Source organism: Talaromyces proteolyticus, assembly GCF_021365285.1.
Source record: "Talaromyces proteolyticus strain PMI_201 chromosome Unknown BGW36scaffold_3, whole genome shotgun sequence".
Taxonomy (NCBI): Eukaryota; Fungi; Ascomycota; class Eurotiomycetes; order Eurotiales; family Trichocomaceae; genus Talaromyces; species Talaromyces proteolyticus.
In genome coordinates, this window is record NW_025764279.1 from 1,930,942 (window position 1) to 1,950,817 (window position 19,876).

Here is a 19,876-nt window from a genome sequence, read left to right on the forward strand (position 1 = left end):
ATATTAGTGTTTCATCTCCGATTCAGCCGCAATACCCGAGCCAACATGATGTCAGCGTCGTATCTTATCTAAATTACGATCCGCAACCAAACGCTTATAATCTGCCTTACAAGTATCGTCATGACCAGTAAATTGGATGAACTGTTCTCACATTGCGTAATTGGAAACCAGCGATCCATCCTTGAAGCTCTTCCTGATAGGCAAATAATACCACGAATAAGAATGAGAGCCCTTGACTTTATTATGAATTGATACACAAAGAGTTCAGGTAGACGAACTTTTTATGAGAACCTAATGCTTAATAATCTACCATTATATGGTAGTTCTCGCATTGTTGGTCTAAGCTAGGTATAGTAATTAAGCATGTTTCACTGTGTAAGGAAGAGAAAAAGGTATAAATAAGGGTGCAGGAATACGTTGTGTCTAGGGATATTTAGGATCTGGTTGTACTAAGCAACTGGTATAAATTACTATTTGTTACTTCCTACCGTCTAGCGAGCACTCTTCTGCAATCAAAAATTAATGATGTTATGCTCACTTTAGGATCGGTGGAGTCACTATGGTTATTCTGCCTGAGGCAGTCAGTCAAGCGTAAGTGCACACACAATACATCGACATTCATTTCACTACTCGTAATACTTCTGAATCGAAAAGTACTTTTAGGGCGACAGATACAGAGTGTCCTCTTTCATGGTTATATTCTTATGTTGTAGATACGATTGAAATAGCAAGTAGTAAGGGTCTGCTTTCCCAACTTTGTATTGGAGTGCCAGCAACTGCGGAAATCCCTGATATCGCTTTATATTCTGTTCTTGGCTGATAATCGCCCATATCAAAACCGGCCGTAGAGTCGAAAACCCATATAGGGGAACATAAGCTGAATACTCGTGGTAATTGAGTTCCTCTATGAGGTCTATGATCAGAAAGCAAGCAGCACTAACCATTTTTCGACTCCGGTGATCGACGATACTTTTGTTTTGAAGGTAACGAAGAGCGGCTGATTGGAGACGTACAATACTATAGGATAGTCGGAGCATTGTGCAGTGCATGTACAACTGGCCGTCGCCGACCCATGAAGCAAGAGAATTCGACCCGTGGTAATTGACCTCCGGTGGAAGATTATTCATCCATTGATCTAAGCTATAATCAAATTCGTCGATGGAAAGCTTATTAAGACGCTGGCCGTGAGTGTGAAGCAATGGCTTTCCTGGCCGCTTCTTACTTCTATCGGCAATATGAATTGATATGGATGGAAGACGTCCTACCAACACCATCAGTGCGGCTCTTTCAACCGACATCAAGGCAATTTGGCGTTGTCTATTTATGGCGCCCAACTCTGCAAATGGTATATTATCCTCGAAGCCACATGACGGTGGCACCAGTTCAAAATCATGGATGGTAATCATGGGAACGTCGTAGTCGTTTTCGTCTATTATCCACGGCAAGCCAGCATCAAGATTAAGGGTACGTTCGCGAACATAAAGGCACCACCACAAACGCTTTCTTAAGCTCCGAAGGCGTTGTTCTATGTCAAGCTGCGAAGGGTCGCGATGAAGACCGATTCTAAATGCGAGAGAAACAGCCTGTGTGATCCAATACGCCTGGCCCTTGGATTCATCAACGCTTTGTGGAAACCAGGTCATGAGGAGTAAGGACTTGAGGACAACGAAAGGATTAGTTTCCCAACCTAGGTTGTATAGTAATCGAATCTTCTGAAACATCGCTTGAAGATGGACAGAATTGGTACACGATCCTTCGTGAATGTCGAGGAAGAGCCTGCCAACTAGCAAAACGCACTGGAAAAGGAAGAGACTGATTTTTGTTCGACTTTTATGTCCTTGCATGATATTCATTATCTCAGTTGGATCCAGGATAGGATTGCATGGGTACGCATATTTCCAATATGCCTTCCACTGTTTCATCTGGACTTTATAATGCGGAAGTCCCAATGCACCCTTGGATTGCAAATAGTCAAGATCCTTCTTGGTGATATGAGATGGTGCATGTTCGATGTAGTTTGGTAACCGAATATCGTCATTGCTTTTAGAAATTATTATTGAGTACAGACGAGCGCAAAGCAGGTTTCTCGACAATCGAAACTCACCAATCTCCTTGCCCCCTAGGGGTCACAGCACAGGACAGTTGTCCCATATATTTATTTAGACACATGTCTCTGAGAGTAATTATAACAGGGTCTCACGATAGTAACCTCAAATATAAGTATATTGTGAGAATTAGGAGCATAATAAGCAAAATTACTAGGACTGGAAATGTGTGTGTGTTATGTTATCATCGTCATCTTAACATATTATAAGTGTACAGAAGAGAACTATTACATATACCACCATATAAAGTGTGATTATTATAAATAAGGTACTATCACTTCAAAGTTGCCATAAAAATTTTAAGCAATTACTGTTTATTAACTTGGTTCGATAACCGTAAATCCCCTGTATCGTTCATTACAAGTAACTGTTACAATACGTATAGAAGTATGGAAAACGTCAAACTAACGCAATGCACCAGTTTGAAAGCAGATATCTATAGATTACAGAATACTCAGATAGACAACCTCATATGTAAGTGTCAATCAGAATTACAAGCGGACTAAAACTCTGCGCTTCCATACATTATGTAATGAAAGCCAAGAAGGACGGTTTACAGGACGCGCGGGAATTGCGGAATTACCTGAAAATGATTCTTTAAAGTTTCGAGATATGCCGTTTGCGGTATTTTAAAAGTTTACAGGAGGTGTAAACTAACCAGAGCTCTTCAGTTGAAGGTTTTATCTCTACCAAGAACACACCAGCACCAGAAGTGGCGTGGATTAGCTTTATCACAGCACTTCATTTGACTTAGGCAAGCGTGCGGGACTGACGGATATTGCGGCATATTTACAAATGCCTCGAGTCCTAATATTTCTGAATTAGCTTTCATGGTGTGGTGAAAGCAAGAAAGCAGTATTCCCATCTTTAAGCCATTTTATGGAAGTTTAAATTGTTAATATTCGTATCGATTTCGCGCGACATTAACATTTGAAATGTCTATGTAGAACGTACATTCCTATTAAGCCACTGATCAGTCAGGATGAGAACGCTTGTAGTTGAAAAGCTGTCCCTAAATGTAGTATTAAATTATCTTAATAACTCATCTGAAAACTGCATTTGATACTCTACGGTATAATTCCCAGTTTCAAAGAGATCAATTGATGTTACTGATACTGAACGTCCAAATAATAGGAGAATGACCCCTATCGTGATATTATACATCTCCTCGGAGTTCAGCTACGGTTTATCAGCGCAAGTAAATCTTGGTATTATACCCCGCATTGTTGTTTGGCACTAAATTAGTCTGCGAATGTAAAGTTTAGGGGTTAAAGGGCTAGATCTGGAGTATAAATGAATCCTTCTCTGCCACCTCCAGCGGCGGACCAAGACTTATTTATGAGATTACGGAAGTGACTAAACTGAGTTCAAAAGAATCCTTTACGAGTAACAACATCATGTCTAACAATAACATGAGTGACAAGGCCGAAGCTTCCGGCACGGAGACACTTCGCCGTATGCAGACGGCGGAGAGCGTCCTTCTTCCGATACCTCGTGACACCTTTGAGAAGCTCTATCTAACTCCTAAGATGCCCATTGCGGGAAACCTACGTCGAACTTTTGGAAACCCAACCCCTATTTCGCTGATGGGATTTCTGGCTGCTGCGACGCCTAATGCGATGCTTCATATGGGCTGGAGAGGAGCTGGAGGGGACGGAGGTGCTATTCTGTAAGACCAGTTTACAAGCCGCCCAGGCGGGACTCGGAGATACTTAGAAATACTCACACAAAACTAGTCCAGCCTATATTTTTTTTGGTGGTATAGTTCAAGTTATAGGGGCAATCGGAGAGTGGATCCTTGGGAATACATTCTCGTGTGCAGTTTTTTTCACATACGGTATGGAGTCCCAAAAATGCCTCTTTTGTTCAACTTCCTCCCTACGAAGAGATGGCGGTTTAAAAAGGTAATATATATATGTGTATTAACACTATTACTCCCAGGAGCATTCTGGCTTGCCCAAGGAGCATCCTTAATGCCCTTCTTTGCAGTGGGAATCAACTATACTTCCACAGGTGACAATCTTCTGGGTAAGGAGACAACCGGATACAATGCTACGACTGGTCCGTATAATCACTTGCCTAACAAGAGAAGATACTCAATGCTGAACTACCCTAGGACTTTATTATGTGACGCTCGCCTTGATCACATTTGTTTATCTCATCTGCTCAATCCGGACCAACATATGTCTCTTTCTCGCTCTCTTCTTCCTAGTACTGACATATAGCCTCTACGCTGCCGTGTATTTCTACAACGCACTTGGAGACTTTGGGTTCGCAGGTAAATTAGAAATCGTATGTTAATATTTCTCCTCCCTCTTATTATTCGTTATTGGATCTCCCAAAAGTTTCAAACTCACACACATTGAATAGGTAGCCGGAGCGTTTAACTTTATCCTTTGCATCCCTATTTGGTACATTTTTATTGTGCAGATGTTGGAATCCATTGACTTCCCAATTGTGTTGCCGGTTGGTGATCTAAGTGAGGTAGTGAAAGGGAGACGTCAAAAGGTACGCACAGATATGGAAGATGAGGTATAGAATCCCTCTAAGTACTATGCTGGTATAATGATCATGATTGCGAGGTCAACCTACCTTTAATTGGAAGAGAGTGACGGGAACGAGATAGTCCATTCCGCCGCCAACAAGGTTCCACCACATTGTCTATAGATTAAAGCAGAGAATACTCAGAATACATAGGATTAACTATATGCGTGCGACTAGTGAATGGCCAAATTTATATGAACCTAGACTCGTTTACTCATATCACTGCCAATTATGTCTAAGCCCTAGGATAGATCAGTAGAAGTATGACTTGAAAATAGAGATGACACCGTTTTCCGCTACAACAACCTCCTTTCATTTAGGTTTTTCGGGTTCTTCCTAGACTGGAAGAAAATGTGGCCAGTTTTTGGCAACTTCAAACAGAATAGACCCTCCAAAATTTGACTTTATTGGCGGGGGTATGGGCTTGTGCTGCTTAATGAGGTCAACTCTGTCGCGAGCTAACAAGATATCTTCAAAATGGCTAGCAACCATGGATGTGTAATGGCCAACCTGGTTATCCCAAGAGTACCTAAGTAATTGAGGTTACGTAAGCTGAGACGAACGATGGTCAGGACATAACACGTGATAGTTCAGCGTATATTGAATTAAGTAAATTCTTTAATTCTCATCGGCTACTTTGAATTCGCAGTCTCGTTCTGTTTAAGGATTTCGTACGACTTCATGTGTAACTGGCAGGCTACGGTCACCTTAACGGGTCTAGTTGCACATAAATAAAACACCAGAAATCCTGACATATAAACGCTGCGTGCCTGCCGCTATATTCCACCGTAATAAAGATAGTCAATTGAGCGATGAACAGACTTGGGCTGAAAAAGTTGCCACCTCGCCATAGTCCGCCGTAATTACCGTAGTTTGTGATTGGAGATGGGAGCAACCAAGTACCCCCTAGCTTGGAATCTTGGAACAAGTTGGTTCCTGAAGGTCATCTTGACAATCTGATAGTACTCTATCAGTCAATCAACGGCAACAAGTGCAATGTATGCCAACTTTCAAGATTGCCCAAGCCCATTAATAGAATCCTACTGCTTCCTAGTAGAAGCAAGATCTAGCTAACTGTTTGTTTTTCTGAAGCTTTCCCCGCACTTGTCCGCTGCAACCCATGCCACGATCATGACGCGAACGAAAATTCTAGACTAGGATCGTAATATCCATTCAACTGCATGTTGAACGGATCCCAGAGATACAGGTCGGAAACCCCTTGCTCGACCTCATGTTCTACCCTCCGCTCACGATCTAATAGGTTCCACTCCGTAATAGGGTAGGAGGGCACAGTCCTCTCATCGAGGTGGTCGATTTCATCCGGACTCACGCTTCTTATCGTTTGGTTTTCAGTGCCTTTATCAACAGCCTCTTGATCTTTATCTAGTTGCTGCAAGAATGAATGCCTCGACGCGAAATGCTCCCGAGCAGTGGCCTCCATACCTTCGACGACTTTTGAAACTGGCGACAATCGTGGAACTGACCCTCGCCCTAAGGCATTGACCAGGCGCTCAGCATCCTTCAGACAACTTTTTGCGTAGTCGTATGTCGGCCGCAGGGGTAAGGCGAGCTGCAGTGCCTCGAGGAGCTTCTTCTTTAGGGATGCGATGCAGCGGTCTCCCTCATCTGGTAAAAGGTGAGGCAAGTGATGCAATATCCCAGATACCTGGTAAATAGCCACGGCCAGGAACCCATCGCCTAGGCGCTCGCTGGACTCGAGGTGATACAGGTTGGACCACAGCCCACAGAGTTGGACAGCATTACTTAAGCATACTCGCTGACAGTACTCGATGAAATCGGACGGCGTCAAAGCCAACGCATCTTTGGGCACGGACTCACGAATCCCTGGAACACAGAAGCGGTAGAGGTCACAGTGACACATCAGCCACATCGTGTGAAGTCTGGCATAGGCACTAGCCTCTCGAGAGTGACCCATGACCACTAGACTCCGGGAGCTGAGCTTGAGTTCTAAAGGAAGGCTTCGTTCAAATCTGTCTAACTCGGCCTGAAGGGATTCCATCTCCTGATGGCTCTCAGCTGGACTCTTGCCTGTTCTCCGCACGTTCTTGGTATATCTACTCCTGTTAGCTTCGGAATATCCAGGGTTCTCCCATAGATCAAACCTCAAAATACGATCTCGGATGAACAGAAGCTCAAGGTTGAAGGCGTGGGCATCTACATTAGCTCCTGGGTCTTGCCTGGTATCTTTTAGGAACCTAGCTTTCGAAGGAATACCCATTTCAAAGGTTCGTTCATCACATGGAAGGCGAATGTGAATCCTCTCCACCGGACAGACCGCTAAATCATCGATTCCACCGGAACACAAGCAATCCATCTCATAAATAATCCATACCAGCCGCCTATGTGACTCTTGGATAAGAGGGTCACGTTCGTCACGCTCATAGTTTAGTCGCATAGTGAAAGCTGAGCGAGCAGCGAGTGCGAGAAGACTCCAAGCATCAGGAAAGTTTCCAGCCCGAAAGTGGAAACATAACAGCATTACGAGAATCCTCAGGTGAGTGACTGTCTGTTTCCCTATTCGTTTGAATGCGTCCTCTTGCACCTCCTGAATCCATACTCGAGCTGTCACCCGTGCTTCTGGCCGAGAATCGTTGGCAAAAAGCCCAGTTGCCACAATGCACTTGAGTAAGTTTGGATCTATGATGCCCCTACTCCAATCGGCAAGAATACTCGACTTATGCAAAAAAGCAGGAGCGGCACCGGTTTCTGCATTGAAGTAGGCGTCGATACAACTCCTCGTTGCTACCCTGTCCAGTGGCCAAGTGGTGTTTGTAGATGTATTGCTCGTCACCGTCCTAGGAGTTGGCATGCTCATTAACAAGTCATCGCTAAATTGATGAGATGGATCCGCCACGAGATCACAGACTCTGCTTCTGGAAAGACATCTTTCACATGGGCCGCTCCCAGAACACTTTGCTTTTACAGCTCGACAGCTTCCGCACGCCCTACATGATCTTTTTCTTTTTGTCCCAGCCTGTGTATGAGTTGACAAGTCCCCAATATCAGAATTAGGGCTCACTGAACTTCTATCAAAAGAGCACTGGAGCTTGAGTCGCATACAAGGACCACACACGGGTTGGACACGGTCACACCTGACCTTCCTTGATCGACATGCGTTACAGACTGGCAACACCTTCGCGGGTTCGGTACTACTGGACGTAATTAGGGCCTCATGATCCATTACTACATTGCGTGCAAAAGCACTGGGAATGAAGCCATTAACGGGATATGCAGGTTGTCGGCGCCGGACGTCGGCGGATAGACCAACTTTTATGGCCGGCTCGGAAATGGGGTCGCCCGCTAGCCGGATTTGCGTGAGAATGTGTCCGGATGGCGATAGCGCACTAAATAATGATGCTCGTCCAAATTAGTGGCCATGAAGGGGCACTAACTGAGGTCTTTTTTTGATTTGTTCTCTGACTGTCTTTAACGTACGTAATGGCTCAGCAGTGAGAGAACTCATTTCTGTCCCGAGTTGAAGAAAGCCTACTTTAAACTAAAAGAAATTTATTTTTGAAGATCATAATATTGCCTGTTACTGTGGCTATTGCTTTGTACCTTTCTTCAGAGTCTTTCAACCGGACTTGCGGAGCCGCTCCTCCATCTGTTCTCTAGGACTCTTCAGGCTGACCTCTGGAAACCGGGGATCTTTCTGCCACGGCAGGAAATCGCTACCAGCCACGAGCCAACTCAGGACCTCCTTCTCGTACTTATCCACAAGGTCACGGTACCGAGGTTCAGCAGCGACATTATGCATTTCGTGTGGATCATCTAACCGGTCGTACAACTCTGCGGGTTCATACAGCCGGTAAATATAGGCATAGTTCTCATCTCTTAAAGATATTGCTTTACCAACGAGAGTCGTATCCTCATGCTGAAGTCCTGACTTGATATCATACGGATATGGTGCCTGCTCAAGTAAGGGTTCCTCAGATGTTAGAAAGCCACCCTCAGAGAAGGCGTACTTCTTATGTTCTCTCGAGTCACCAACGAGAACTGGAATCCAAGACTTGCCATTATGAGGAAAGTGCTCGCCTATTCCCGAAATCTCAAGGATCGTGGGCACTAAATCAACCATCTCAGTCATAGCATTGATGATTTTACCCTCAGGAATCCCGGCACCCCCGATAATTAACGGCTCCCTTAAAAGCGTCTCTGATAGCCCTGACGGCCACTTCTCAATCAGGCCGTGGTCCCCAAGATACTCGCCGTGATCGGTAAAGAACATCGTTACCGTATCCTTCCACAGTGCTAACTCATCTATCTTCCCAAGGACACGGCCGAATTGATCGTCCAAACGAGTAATCATTCCAAAATAAGTGGCTTTAATTTCACTCCAGATTTCCGCTGTTGCACGATCCGTCCCGTACCTTTCGCGGATTGTCTTCATGTAACGAGGCTCGTAGCCCGTCTTCTTTTCTGGCCTTGAAACAATCCCGGTCATCTTGGAGCGGTCGTACATAGTGAAATATGGCTCCTCTACTTGGAAAGGACAATGAGGAAATATAAGTGGCATAAACAATACCCACGGCTTGTCATCCGGAGGACACTCGAGCCACTTTATGGCTGATCGCACCACAGCCTCATCATAGTCCAGGGCCTCATTAGCTTTACGAAGGCCCTTGTAAAATAGTCGGTTCCAGACATTGTCTTTGTCAATACCATGATCATTTCCGCCCGCGAATTGGGTAGTAAACTCGGGAGTTTCCAGAAAGCCGTACTCTGTCAAACTTAACTCCGTAACCGTAGGAGCGAAAGTATCTCCTCTAGGTGCAAGGCAGGCAATATGGTAACCATTCTCTTTCATACTTCGAAATATGTTTGGCTCCCATGGCTTGATAAGATTGTCAAGACTTCGGTGGCCGCTGACATGCGGGTAGCAACCGGTGAACATGCTACATCTTGACTGTGAGCAGACAGATGCCTGGGTGAAGCAGTTGGTAAAGAGGGTACCACGACGACGAAAGGCATCGATATTTGGAGTGTTAATTCCGGCTTTGCCATCTGTAGTGCAACCAAGCGAATCATATCTCAGCTGGTCCGGCATGAAGACAACATAATTGGGCTTGTCGCCCCCGTTCCTAGATGAGACATTCAGCGGAAGAGGCTTCGGTGGAAGTGAAAATGACGCCATTTCAGAAAGGTATGATGAATGCAGTTGGAAATCGACTTGGATTCAATTCTGAGGGAGATTCAGTCTTTTCAAGTGAACAGCCAGGTCGTCTAGCCGCCGAGCAAGGGTACGCTTCCGACCCCCAAGCTCTATACCGACCCGGATAGTGCGCCGGTAATGCCCCGATATGGACCGGATCTCGGTCCAGACGACGCCCAGTGTCGTCAAACCTACCCATCCCCAGATTTTTTCTAGGCCTTCTCCCCTCTTATCTATGAGAAATGCAGTGGGTCGAATTGCCTCATGCACCTTGAACTCCAAAAACAAAATGCACTTAAAGAGTCTTCATTGTTGTCGCTTCTTCCCTCGGCGCGCTCACTTTTGTTCCCTATCAGATTTGGAGGGATCTAAACTTACTCGTGTTAAATCGATATATTGATACTAATCTGAACCCATTTGTCTTACAAATGGGCTTCCAATTCGATAAGGCCCGGTATTTTAACCGGACTCTCGTCTTTTCTGTCTTCATAATTGCAGTCTCGACATTCAACTATGGTTTCGATAACCAGGCCTTTGCTACGACTCAGTCGATGAATACTTTTACTAAGCAGTTTGGCGAGTATAACAGCAGGACGCATGCATATAATCTAAACTCACGTTGGCTGTCCCTCTTCAACAGTCTGAACTATGTTGGTTTTGCCGCTGGTATATCGCAACCGCGTCTATTTTTCCCATTACTGGTCCACCTTCTAACATAATGCCATTTTTCAGGCGTTATTATTGGTAGTTTTGTTTCTGCCCGCTTCGGTCGTCGTTGGTGTATGTTCACAATGAGCTTGTATGCGCTTGTCTCGGCTACCATCACCGTCACTTCCAACACTAGGCAACAAATCATGGCCGGCCGGATTCTCAATTACGTGTATGTTGGCATGGAACTCTCCGTAGTTCCCAATTATCAATCTGAAATTGGTACGTGAACTGACATAACCGAGTCTTTCTTCTCAAGTCACTAACGACGTTTGTAGTTCCCGCCCCAGTACGCGGCTTTATTGTCGGAACATACCAATTGTGTATCGGCCTTGGTGGTGTGATCATCAACGCGATTTGCTATAGAACTAGTCATATTGAAGACAACCGAGGATGGCGTATACCGCTCGGACTATTCTACATCGTTCCTTCCATCATCGCTGCCTCAATCTTTTTCATACCGGAGTCTCCCAGGTGGCTACTTCAGCGCAACAGAGTTGAAGAGGCCAAAGCGAGCATACAGCAGCTTCGTCAAGGGGCATTTACCGAGGAAGAGATTGAGAACGAGTTTAAAGAGTTGGAATTTGCCCTGGTGAATGAAGTAGAGAAGGGTAAATTCGTGGAACTATTCCAGGGTAAGAATCTCAAAAGAACACTTATCGTAGTGGCGATCAACTTCTTCCAGCAGGCGACAGGCCAGGCCTTTTCATCCCAGTACGGAGGTGTTTATGTTCGGTCTCTGGGGATCTTCAACCCGCAGTTATTCACATTGATGAGTAGCTGCATCGGATGTGGTATCATGCTATGCACCTTGTTCGTCACTGACAAGGTTGGAAGACGGTACGACCGCAGTTACTGTGATTTATTTTGCTGTTTACCACTAACGTCTTCTAGGAAATTGCTTATATTTTCGTCAGTCATTATCATTGGAGCTCTCATGACAATGGGTGGGCTCGGCATCAATGAACCTGTCACAACATCAAGGATGAAAGGCATAATCTCGATGATTGTCATCTTTGGTGTTGGTTTTTCTTGCGGTTGGGGGCCATTGACCTATGTAGTGGCGACAGAAGTCTCTTCGTTGCGACTGCGCGACCACACCTCCCGTGTCGGCTTTGGCGTTAACGTCTGTTTCAAGTGCGTACTTGTTGCGAGCTCTATAATTATTTCCAATTGCTAATAGTACTTACAATTTCAGTTTCGCTGTCAATTTCGCTGTGCCATACCTCGTCTTTGCGGATGAAGCAGATCTCGGTAGTAGAGTCGGGTTCATATTCGGGGCTGTTGCGCTCTTGTCGCTTGTCTTCACTTTTTTCTGTGTCCCTGAATGCAAAGGTAAAACGCTGGAGCAGGTAGACTGGCTGTTTAACAACAATGTACGGCTCCGTGACTTCGGAAAGGTAGACGCAACTAGAATGCTTGGTGACGGTAACAGTGAAGTCAAGCAAATTGACCATGTTGAGGCTAGTTCAGCAACGACTACCACTCGCAGCCACGTACGTGGTGAAGATCTGAGCTGGGGGTAGGCAGCTTGTGTGGGAGTCTGTAAGGCGCTTATCCATAGTTATCTTCTCCGGAGACCAATGCAATCCATAAGAGAGACTATGAGTAGCATTCGTACCCTCTGCTGTATTTATTTTAGTTTCTCCGTCACCCTCGTACATTTTTTTAATTCTCTTCATTACCGACGGATTTGCAAGTTTGGTCAAATTTGGCTCGTAATTTGAATAAACTTTAATATGTTCTCCAAGGTTTCTGTCGTCTTTGCGGGTCTCGTTAATCTTACTGTGGCCACTCTTCTGAGCACCCTTATTATCTCTTGTCGACTCGAATGGCACAACCTTTGGAACTCTTAATGCTTACGGCAACTTCTCTTCCCCAGGACCCAGCTCTCTGTTCCGGGCAACTGCAACTACAGGAGAGGATTCCACTCTCTCGGGATATGAGCCGTGCAGTGCCGACGCCTTCTTAGTATGTTATGGCAGGAAATGCCACCTCTTTCTTTTTAAGCTACCTGCTAGTCCTAATATCTTAGAACACAGCTAATATGGATCACCAGGAACTTGATGGAGATCTTGCACTAGAAGGAACAACTGGAACTTGGTCATTAAAGTACCTTCGGGTTTATTGTGACTGGTATGGAAACCTTGGGCTAATTTAATTCAGCCACGTAGGAAGGAATAGATGAAGAATATGATCAGTAGTATCACAACTATCAAAGCTGCTGCTAACCATGTGTCTATTCTGAGACTTGGTGTTGGTCTTGATTAAATATATTTAGCTTGGGTAGTTGAGAACTTCCCATAGCTATCAGGTCCAAGAAACCTATAAATAGTTGTCTTAGGTTCATCGACGACCAAAAGCAACCAAATCCTCACATGACCCATCATACATGACTCCCGGCGCCAAGTTCGCGCCAGTTTGATTTTATATGCTAACCTAACGAGTGTATTTCCGCTTAGATCGTACTGTGGCCTCCCGTCTTGATAGCTCTTCAGCCCATTCATCGGGTCCTTTGCAAACGTAGCGCACGCACCACGCATATACGACCCAATCTGAATTTCCGCTTCAGTATTATTTGGTATCATCTGCCCATTCAGGCCTTGTCCGTTCGGGGTGTTGTTGAACAACACGGCGAGCTCGCTGGAGTGCCAGGCTCCAGAGTAGGGAATGGTGGTTAGCTAAGTGTTGGGGAAGGCACCGAACCAGCCGTACCGCCATGTTGGGATGCGATTACTGATGGAGATATTGGCACGGGTTGAGCACGGGCATACAAAGACGAAGTCGTTGAAAGCATTCCAGTAGGGGTCTGGATAGGAGAGGTTGAGCAAGCCATCAAGCGAACGCAACAGTCCTGCTTCGTTGTTGGTAGTACCGAGCAGGAGGGGGAGTTTAATAAGGTTGCCGCTGATGGACCGTTGCTTGTAATTCGAAAACACTATCATTTCGTCGACTGTAGGACCGAAGGAGATTGTGATGGGATCCGTGCTTTAGGCGCTGAGGTTCGCCATTGTGCTGAGGAGGTGCGAGGTCTCCTTGGATTGCATGCAGCTGAGTGTGCTGGCAGCATCAGAGCTCGAGTTACCGCAGCCGAGGGCGTTGGTCAAGTTAAACCAGTTTGAAGCTGCTGCCTCCGCGGATATGGCACCGAGGCCGCCTGCAGGGCCAAAGAGGGATCCACTCTCTTCAATGAAGCCGTGGGCAATGGGGTCACTAGTCCAGGCGTAGGTGTAATAGTCAACTGAGGCACCCCCAGCAGATTGGCCGAACAGAGTGATCCTCGAAGCATCACCACCAAAAGCCTCGATGTTTTTCTGAACCCATTCAATAGCTAGACGTTGATCCAGAAGACCCAAGTTTTGTGTGCTATCCGGTATACCAGGAAACCCGAAAATGTTCAGCCGGTAGTTGAACGAGACCAGCACTACATCCTCTTACTCGACAAAGTACTGGCCGTTATATGCCGGAGAGTCGTTACTTCCGGAGCTGAATTCTCCACCATATATCCACACAAGAACGGCCTTCTTAACTTCTCCACTTTGAGGCTTGGTCCAGACGTTTATGGTGATGCAGTCCTCGTCGAATTTATCCCCGGTCTGTGAAAGCAGTGAGAGATACGTCAGGCCGCTTGTTGTGACGTTTAGCCGTGGAAAGTTACTGAGGTCGGTGGGTTGTATAACAGCTGGGCAGGAGAAACCCTGATAGAAGTCAACTTTAAGCATTGAAAGAAAGGGTAATTTGTGCAGGCATATCAAGATCCGGAATGTCGAGCTTAGTTGCTTTTTGGTTACCCAAACTCATCAATTTTCATCTTGAAGCCCTGGTATAGTTGGAAGCTCTATGCTGCTAAAAAAAAAAGAAGGGAACCTAAAGCAGGATAACCCACAAAATACCTAGGATGAAGAAAGAAACTTACATAATCTGTTCCATTGATAGGATCCGTACCGCTAAACATCTGTGGCGTAGTCCACCTCAAATTTCCTACTGGTGGAACGGCATACGGAATGCCCAAGTACTCAGAGACTTCTTGATACACAGATGCCGGATGCCCAAACACCGAGCCGCTGCTGGTCTGAACCACCTGCCCTATAGTCCAGTTTCCTGGCTCGAAGTTGACAGCGTCTACAAGACTAGCAACACACAATGCCAAGCTGAGGGAGCGTGACGGTATTCCCATTTTGAATGATACTTACCACAATCTCTAGGAGAATAAAGCGATATTTAATCTGAGAGAAATGGGTAGAACTTGGTATGATCATCTTCCTCTTAGAGCTTTATATGCATTATGGCCTCTCATTGAGAAATGTCACTCTATCCCACACGATATTACTTTGCGTGATATTACTCCACAAAATACTACTCTATACATCAATACTCCACTGACTATTGCTCCACACGGCATAACCCCACACAGCCAGGATAGAGTTGGAGGGGATTCTTGTTGAGGATAATACGCATGCTATGTGTAGTTAGCAAGTGACCTTTAGGCGCTCCACCAGTCCGCTCCAATAATAATTATTCAGTGATTCTCTGGCCTCTCTCACTGTCGAGTTCGCGTCTTGTGGTGCTCAGGATCTGCAATCTTGTAACGAACTTGGATTTATTTCCAAGGAATAAATCAGATTAGGTGTTTATGTTGGCAGAAAGGTTAGGACAATGTGCTGCGCCATTGGGTGTCACGCTGGTATTGGATCGTAGACCGGGAGTTGATCGTAATAAATGATCATACCAAGAGCCATCTAAACGCTGATGACTATGTGGGCAACAGGAATACGGATGTCCCTACGCAATATGACATCTGGTCACATCTTATATCTGGATCCTACGTACGCGAACAATGGTTCTAGGCTATACGTAAACTATACGTGTTTAACCGTATAGACCTCGAATGTTGTGTACAAAATTCCAGGGAAAAATTCAGCAACTAAGATCGTAAATTGCGTCATCAGAACATCGGACGTTTTCAGTATAGGCATTATAAATTCTTTATGAACACATTACTATCACTTTCTACTTACCTAATTTCAGACAAGATGCAACCATGACTTTGAAAATTATATCCTATAATATATATAGGCTAGGTTTCGGTATAAACTAGGGTCACATATACTTTCAGAGTTATGAACTACTTAAAGTTCGGTACGTCCAAGGTGGTAAGAAAATTTAGTGAAGGGCAATGATATTCTTTGGATGCATATGGATCATAACAGTGAACTGCAGCTGTGACATCTCACTCAGTGCATCAGTTGTTCTATAATTTCAGCAGCACTGTATAGCAAGACTGCAGGCGTAAAACTATGTGGAATCAGGGTAGTAATGTGGGGTGAACTCCCCCAGCTGTTGGGGAGTAAGGCTCTCTGGGGTTACCGAAATTGGAGGCTAATCTAGATGTGCTTACTACCTAAGCATTCTTGCTGTGTAATCTTTGGTAGTGAAGTTTGGGCTTCTGTATTCGACTAGACAGTCTCATGAGATGTCGAAGAACTCAAAGGTTCATGAAGCTCTAGAGATATTACTAAGCTCCTTTCCTCCTTAGATATGTCTTCATGCTGGTCTCAAATTAAGTATCTTTGCATTACTGGTTGCAAATACAACTGGGTTGAACTGCTACTATAATCAGTGATAACGCCAATAGCTACTAACCCAACTCGCTAGACCTCTCTAACGGTCAGAGAGCTAGAATAAAATAATACGAAGTAATGGATATAGGGTCCGGAAAACCACTAACGACGTACATGGTTTGGACCGGATGGAAGAACGAAAGAGCAGGTGCTACACCCCTCCCCACAACCAAATTGTCAATACTGATTAATTGCCCTAAGAAACATGATAAGTACCCCAAAAGTTTGTTTTCTTCTCCGCAGCACCACCCCACCGGAAAGCAGGGCGACTAACATAATTTTGCTGATGCCCACGCCCCGCCGCGTACGCCCCATATTTCCCCATATTTCCCCATATACCAGTTACTCGGAGCCACCCAGAGCACCGCTGTTGTAAAAACCTAATTAACCAGGGAAGATTTTCAGGCTTTAGACGTGAAAAATAACGCGGTATATAATTATTAATTATGGGCGGTTTCCCAGTCGGGTGAAAATACAACCTTCGTCTCATTTTGAATCTGTAATCCTCCGGCAAACACCTGAATCTGCTTAGGTACAGAAATAATGTACCACACGCTTCAAGAGCTTGACAACAGCAATGGAACTGTACAACTGGTTGAAAGTAAAGTGATTCGTTGCCACGCGTAGCAAAACTATTACTAATCTAACAATGCAAGGTCTCAATTCAACAGTTCACCACTTGCATCGTGGCGGTTCAGATATTGTGCTCGTACCACAGCCGTCAAAACATCCCAATGATCCTCTCAACTGGGCCCAGTGGAAGAAGCAAGTTATCTTCATCAACGTTTGCTCCTTCGCATTCTTCACCAACTTCAGTATCGGAGGCATAACACCAGCATTCTATGTCATGTCGTTGGAGTTCGAGCAGTCCATCAACTCAATAAGCCATCTTCTCAATTATCCCATCCTCTTGCTGGGAATAGGCGTAAGTTCTCTCATTCCTGATTTCTTTAAAAGGCTAATATTTTTGGTTGAAGAACTTCTTTTGGGTCCCAATGGCAATATATTTTGGAAAGAGACCAGTTTTTGTGGTTTCTTCTCTCCTACTATGTATAACCAACATCTGGGGAGCTACTTCAACATCTTACCATAGCCTACTGAATTCGCGATTTATTGCTGGATTTGCCGGATCCTCAACTGAAGCCCTAGGTGCTGCAATTATCAATGTGAGGACTGAATTGTATATCAGATGATCATTAACTTTAATACATATTTGTAGGATTTGTTTTTCCTTCATGAAAGAGGGTTTCAGATTGGAATATATATCATATTTCTATCTTGTGGCAACTCTGTTGGCCCCCTGCTTGCTGGGTTCGTCGATGAAAGTGAGTTGCTGCGACTTCACCGCTGGTATAACCATTAATCTACTATAGAAATCGGCTGGCGTTGGTTCTACTGGGTGATGGTTATTTTCACCGCTTCAAATTTCCTCAGTGTGCTGTTTCTAGTTCCAGAGACGAGATACGAACGCCACTTTGGCCAAGAAAACGATGAGAACAATTCCAAAAATCCCGTCAATACAGTACAACATGATATTAAGAGCATCCCAACTCATTGCTCTGAAGTTCCTTCACCATCAAAAATGACCTACTTCCAAAGCCTGAGACTCTTCTCCGGCGTTCCCAGAACCAATCTCATCAATCTTTTTGTCAGGCCTTTCCCTCTCATCGCTTATCCGGCAGTTATGTGGGCATTCTTGAGTTGTAAGGACATGGATTACACTTGTCCATATATACACTAAAGTATTTCCAGACTCGATATGTTTAGCCTGCGTCATTGCCTCCGGCACTCTTAACCCATTTGTATTACAAGCGCCTCCGTATCTATTCTCATCAGGCATCCAAGGCCTTATCAATATCCCTGCAATTAGTCAGTGATTCCTATGCCTTTTGTGATAGGACCAACTAATGCATCAAAAGTTGGCAATCTTGTCGGCGCTGTGTGCGGAGGTTACCTTACAGACATATACTCCGCTCGATATGCTCGCAAAAACGACGGCTATTTTCTTCCCGAATCAAGACTTGTCCTTTGTATAATCCCTACCGTCCTCACTGGATCTGGTCTTCTCATGTTCGGATTTGGTTGTGATCAGACGTCTCATTGGGCCGTTATATATGTTGGCTACGGCCTGATAAATACCGGACTCACAGGCATCGCCAGCATTGGCATGACTTATGTAATGGATTCTTATTATCCAATTGCGGCAGAGGCATTGCTTCTAGTCAATGGGCTCAAGAACATTGTAGCCTTTGGCTTCTTATATGGGATTGTCCCTTGGTGGTCTGCGTCTGGGTTCGCTAAGGTAAGTTTAAAATTTTTCAGGCAAATGGCTAATTACAGACACTAATTATATACAGATGTATGGTGCCCTCACTGGAATCTTCATCGCTATTGCTGCACTTGGAATTCCGCTATACTTATTCGGGGCTAAGATCAGACATTTCACATCCTCCAGGTTCAAAGTTATAAGCTGGTAAAGAACTTTTAAACTGGAACACAGGGTTTGCGAAGCCATATCTCTCTACTGTTGGTAATTATCAGTCGTAAACTTGAATGAAGAGGTACCTGAAAACATAAAACGTCTTTGTCTTGCCAGAAAAGAGTGTACTAGCCAGAACAGATGCTTACTGAGACTGCGAAGTCTACAGGGCTATTGGAAATATAAAATCTACATCAAGATAGCTGAGGCATGATTATATATAACAATTAATGATTGTATATTCTAAAGATTCTAAGAATTTATGTTGAAGTCGATTAGACTTTCAAGATCTATCAAATTCTTAAAGAGATTCTCTATACTAACATATCAGAAATTATTGGATCTCTCCATTTCTTATGTGAGGGATCACGCGTATACGCATAAGAAGCTCCGAAAGTTCTCATAACTAATTCTAACTAGATGAGCCCTATGAATCAAGACGAAGAATATTTGCAGATAGGCTGGAGTCAGTTAATTCCATATAGTGGGGTCGAACATGTTATATTACATTCAGCATGTCATTGCTTGACCAGTTTGGCTAGCTTCTAGGACAATCTAATTGGGTATGTAGATCCATTGAATCACACTGATAAGATGAATAGGGAAGTATCGGTATAGTATTTCTCCTATTCATCTATCAAGAAATTTTCTCTGCTTATGTAACATGATTTTCAAGTAAAAGCAATAATTTTTTAGCATGTTAGTCAACAGAAAGCCAATTTATCGAGGCCATCGAATAAGAAATATCTAATTATGATTCTAATTCATCGGATCAAATTGGGTTGGGTTGTAATATTTAGCAAACAGTCCGTACGCCCCGCCCCCACGGGAATTTTTGGTCGCCTCGTAGAGAAGCCAGAATATCGAAATATTGGCGGGGAATAACCTCTGTAATATTCGCGGTATTTCTAACCGAGTCCGGCAAAGATGGGGAATGGTACAGCCGTGGCTGGGTCTCAATATTATGAATAACCCTGCCCAATCGAATTCATAAAGAGTCAGTCGTGGCTGTATGTCCATCTGTTACCCTTTTGTACACTATTCCAACCGCACCATTTTTATTATTGCGGTAATCGAAGGAAAAGAGACGAAGCCTTTGAAGGTTCTCATTATCGGTGGTGGGTTAGGAGGGCTCGCTGCAGCCATAGCTTTGCGTCGGCAAGGACACGAAGTCAATGTGCGGCCACACCGAAGCCACTGTGCAGCGCTCTGAGGCTAATTTTATTTTATTTCTTAGGTTTTTGAG

At 44.5% G+C, this 19,876-nt stretch overlaps 7 protein-coding genes across 7 annotated transcripts; 3 read left to right on the forward strand and 4 right to left on the reverse strand.

Moving 5' to 3' along the window:
- Positions 1–659: 659 nt before the first annotated feature.
- Positions 660–2,151, reverse strand: BGW36DRAFT_424487 (fungal-specific transcription factor domain-containing protein; the record flags this gene model as incomplete). Its single annotated transcript, XM_046219972.1, has 2 exons — positions 660–2,040; positions 2,105–2,151. 2 exons carry the CDS (start codon positions 2,149–2,151, stop codon positions 660–662), a joined length of 1,428 nt encoding a protein of 475 aa, XP_046075580.1.
- Positions 2,152–3,517: 1,366 nt separating this feature from the next.
- BGW36DRAFT_394906 (plasma membrane ammonium transporter) lies at positions 3,518–4,643 on the forward strand (the record flags this gene model as incomplete). Its single annotated transcript, XM_046217971.1, has 5 exons — positions 3,518–3,774; positions 3,842–3,942; positions 4,047–4,166; positions 4,222–4,397; positions 4,476–4,643. 5 exons carry the CDS (start codon positions 3,518–3,520, stop codon positions 4,641–4,643), a joined length of 822 nt encoding a protein of 273 aa, XP_046075581.1.
- A 1,135-nt stretch (positions 4,644–5,778) lies between these two features.
- On the reverse strand, positions 5,779–7,851 carry BGW36DRAFT_289203 (uncharacterized protein; the record flags this gene model as incomplete). Its single annotated transcript, XM_046210641.1, has 2 exons — positions 5,779–6,727; positions 6,773–7,851. 2 exons carry the CDS (start codon positions 7,849–7,851, stop codon positions 5,779–5,781), a joined length of 2,028 nt encoding a protein of 675 aa, XP_046075582.1.
- Positions 7,852–8,244: 393 nt separating this feature from the next.
- Positions 8,245–9,804, reverse strand: BGW36DRAFT_289404 (putative sulfatase; the record flags this gene model as incomplete). Its single annotated transcript, XM_046210659.1, has 1 exon — positions 8,245–9,804. One exon carries the CDS (start codon positions 9,802–9,804, stop codon positions 8,245–8,247), a length of 1,560 nt encoding a protein of 519 aa, XP_046075583.1.
- A 446-nt stretch (positions 9,805–10,250) lies between these two features.
- On the forward strand, positions 10,251–12,045 carry BGW36DRAFT_394909 (general substrate transporter; the record flags this gene model as incomplete). Its single annotated transcript, XM_046217972.1, has 6 exons — positions 10,251–10,488; positions 10,555–10,752; positions 10,809–11,370; positions 11,425–11,667; positions 11,729–11,958; positions 12,023–12,045. 6 exons carry the CDS (start codon positions 10,251–10,253, stop codon positions 12,043–12,045), a joined length of 1,494 nt encoding a protein of 497 aa, XP_046075584.1.
- Positions 12,046–12,797: 752 nt separating this feature from the next.
- BGW36DRAFT_394910 (Alpha/Beta hydrolase protein) lies at positions 12,798–14,707 on the reverse strand (the record flags this gene model as incomplete). The annotated part of the gene is made up of 6 exons (XM_046217973.1): positions 12,798–12,855; positions 12,970–13,186; positions 13,232–13,483; positions 13,616–13,963; positions 14,009–14,228; positions 14,447–14,707. The coding sequence occupies 6 exons, from the start codon at positions 14,705–14,707 to the stop codon at positions 12,798–12,800; spliced, it is 1,356 nt and encodes a 451-aa protein (XP_046075585.1).
- A 2,093-nt stretch (positions 14,708–16,800) lies between these two features.
- Positions 16,801–18,628, forward strand: BGW36DRAFT_394911 (major facilitator superfamily domain-containing protein; the record flags this gene model as incomplete). Its single annotated transcript, XM_046217974.1, has 7 exons — positions 16,801–17,076; positions 17,129–17,317; positions 17,371–17,476; positions 17,525–17,854; positions 17,904–18,020; positions 18,071–18,453; positions 18,509–18,628. The coding sequence occupies 7 exons, from the start codon at positions 16,801–16,803 to the stop codon at positions 18,626–18,628; spliced, it is 1,521 nt and encodes a 506-aa protein (XP_046075586.1).
- Between the last annotated feature and the right edge of the window lie 1,248 nt (positions 18,629–19,876).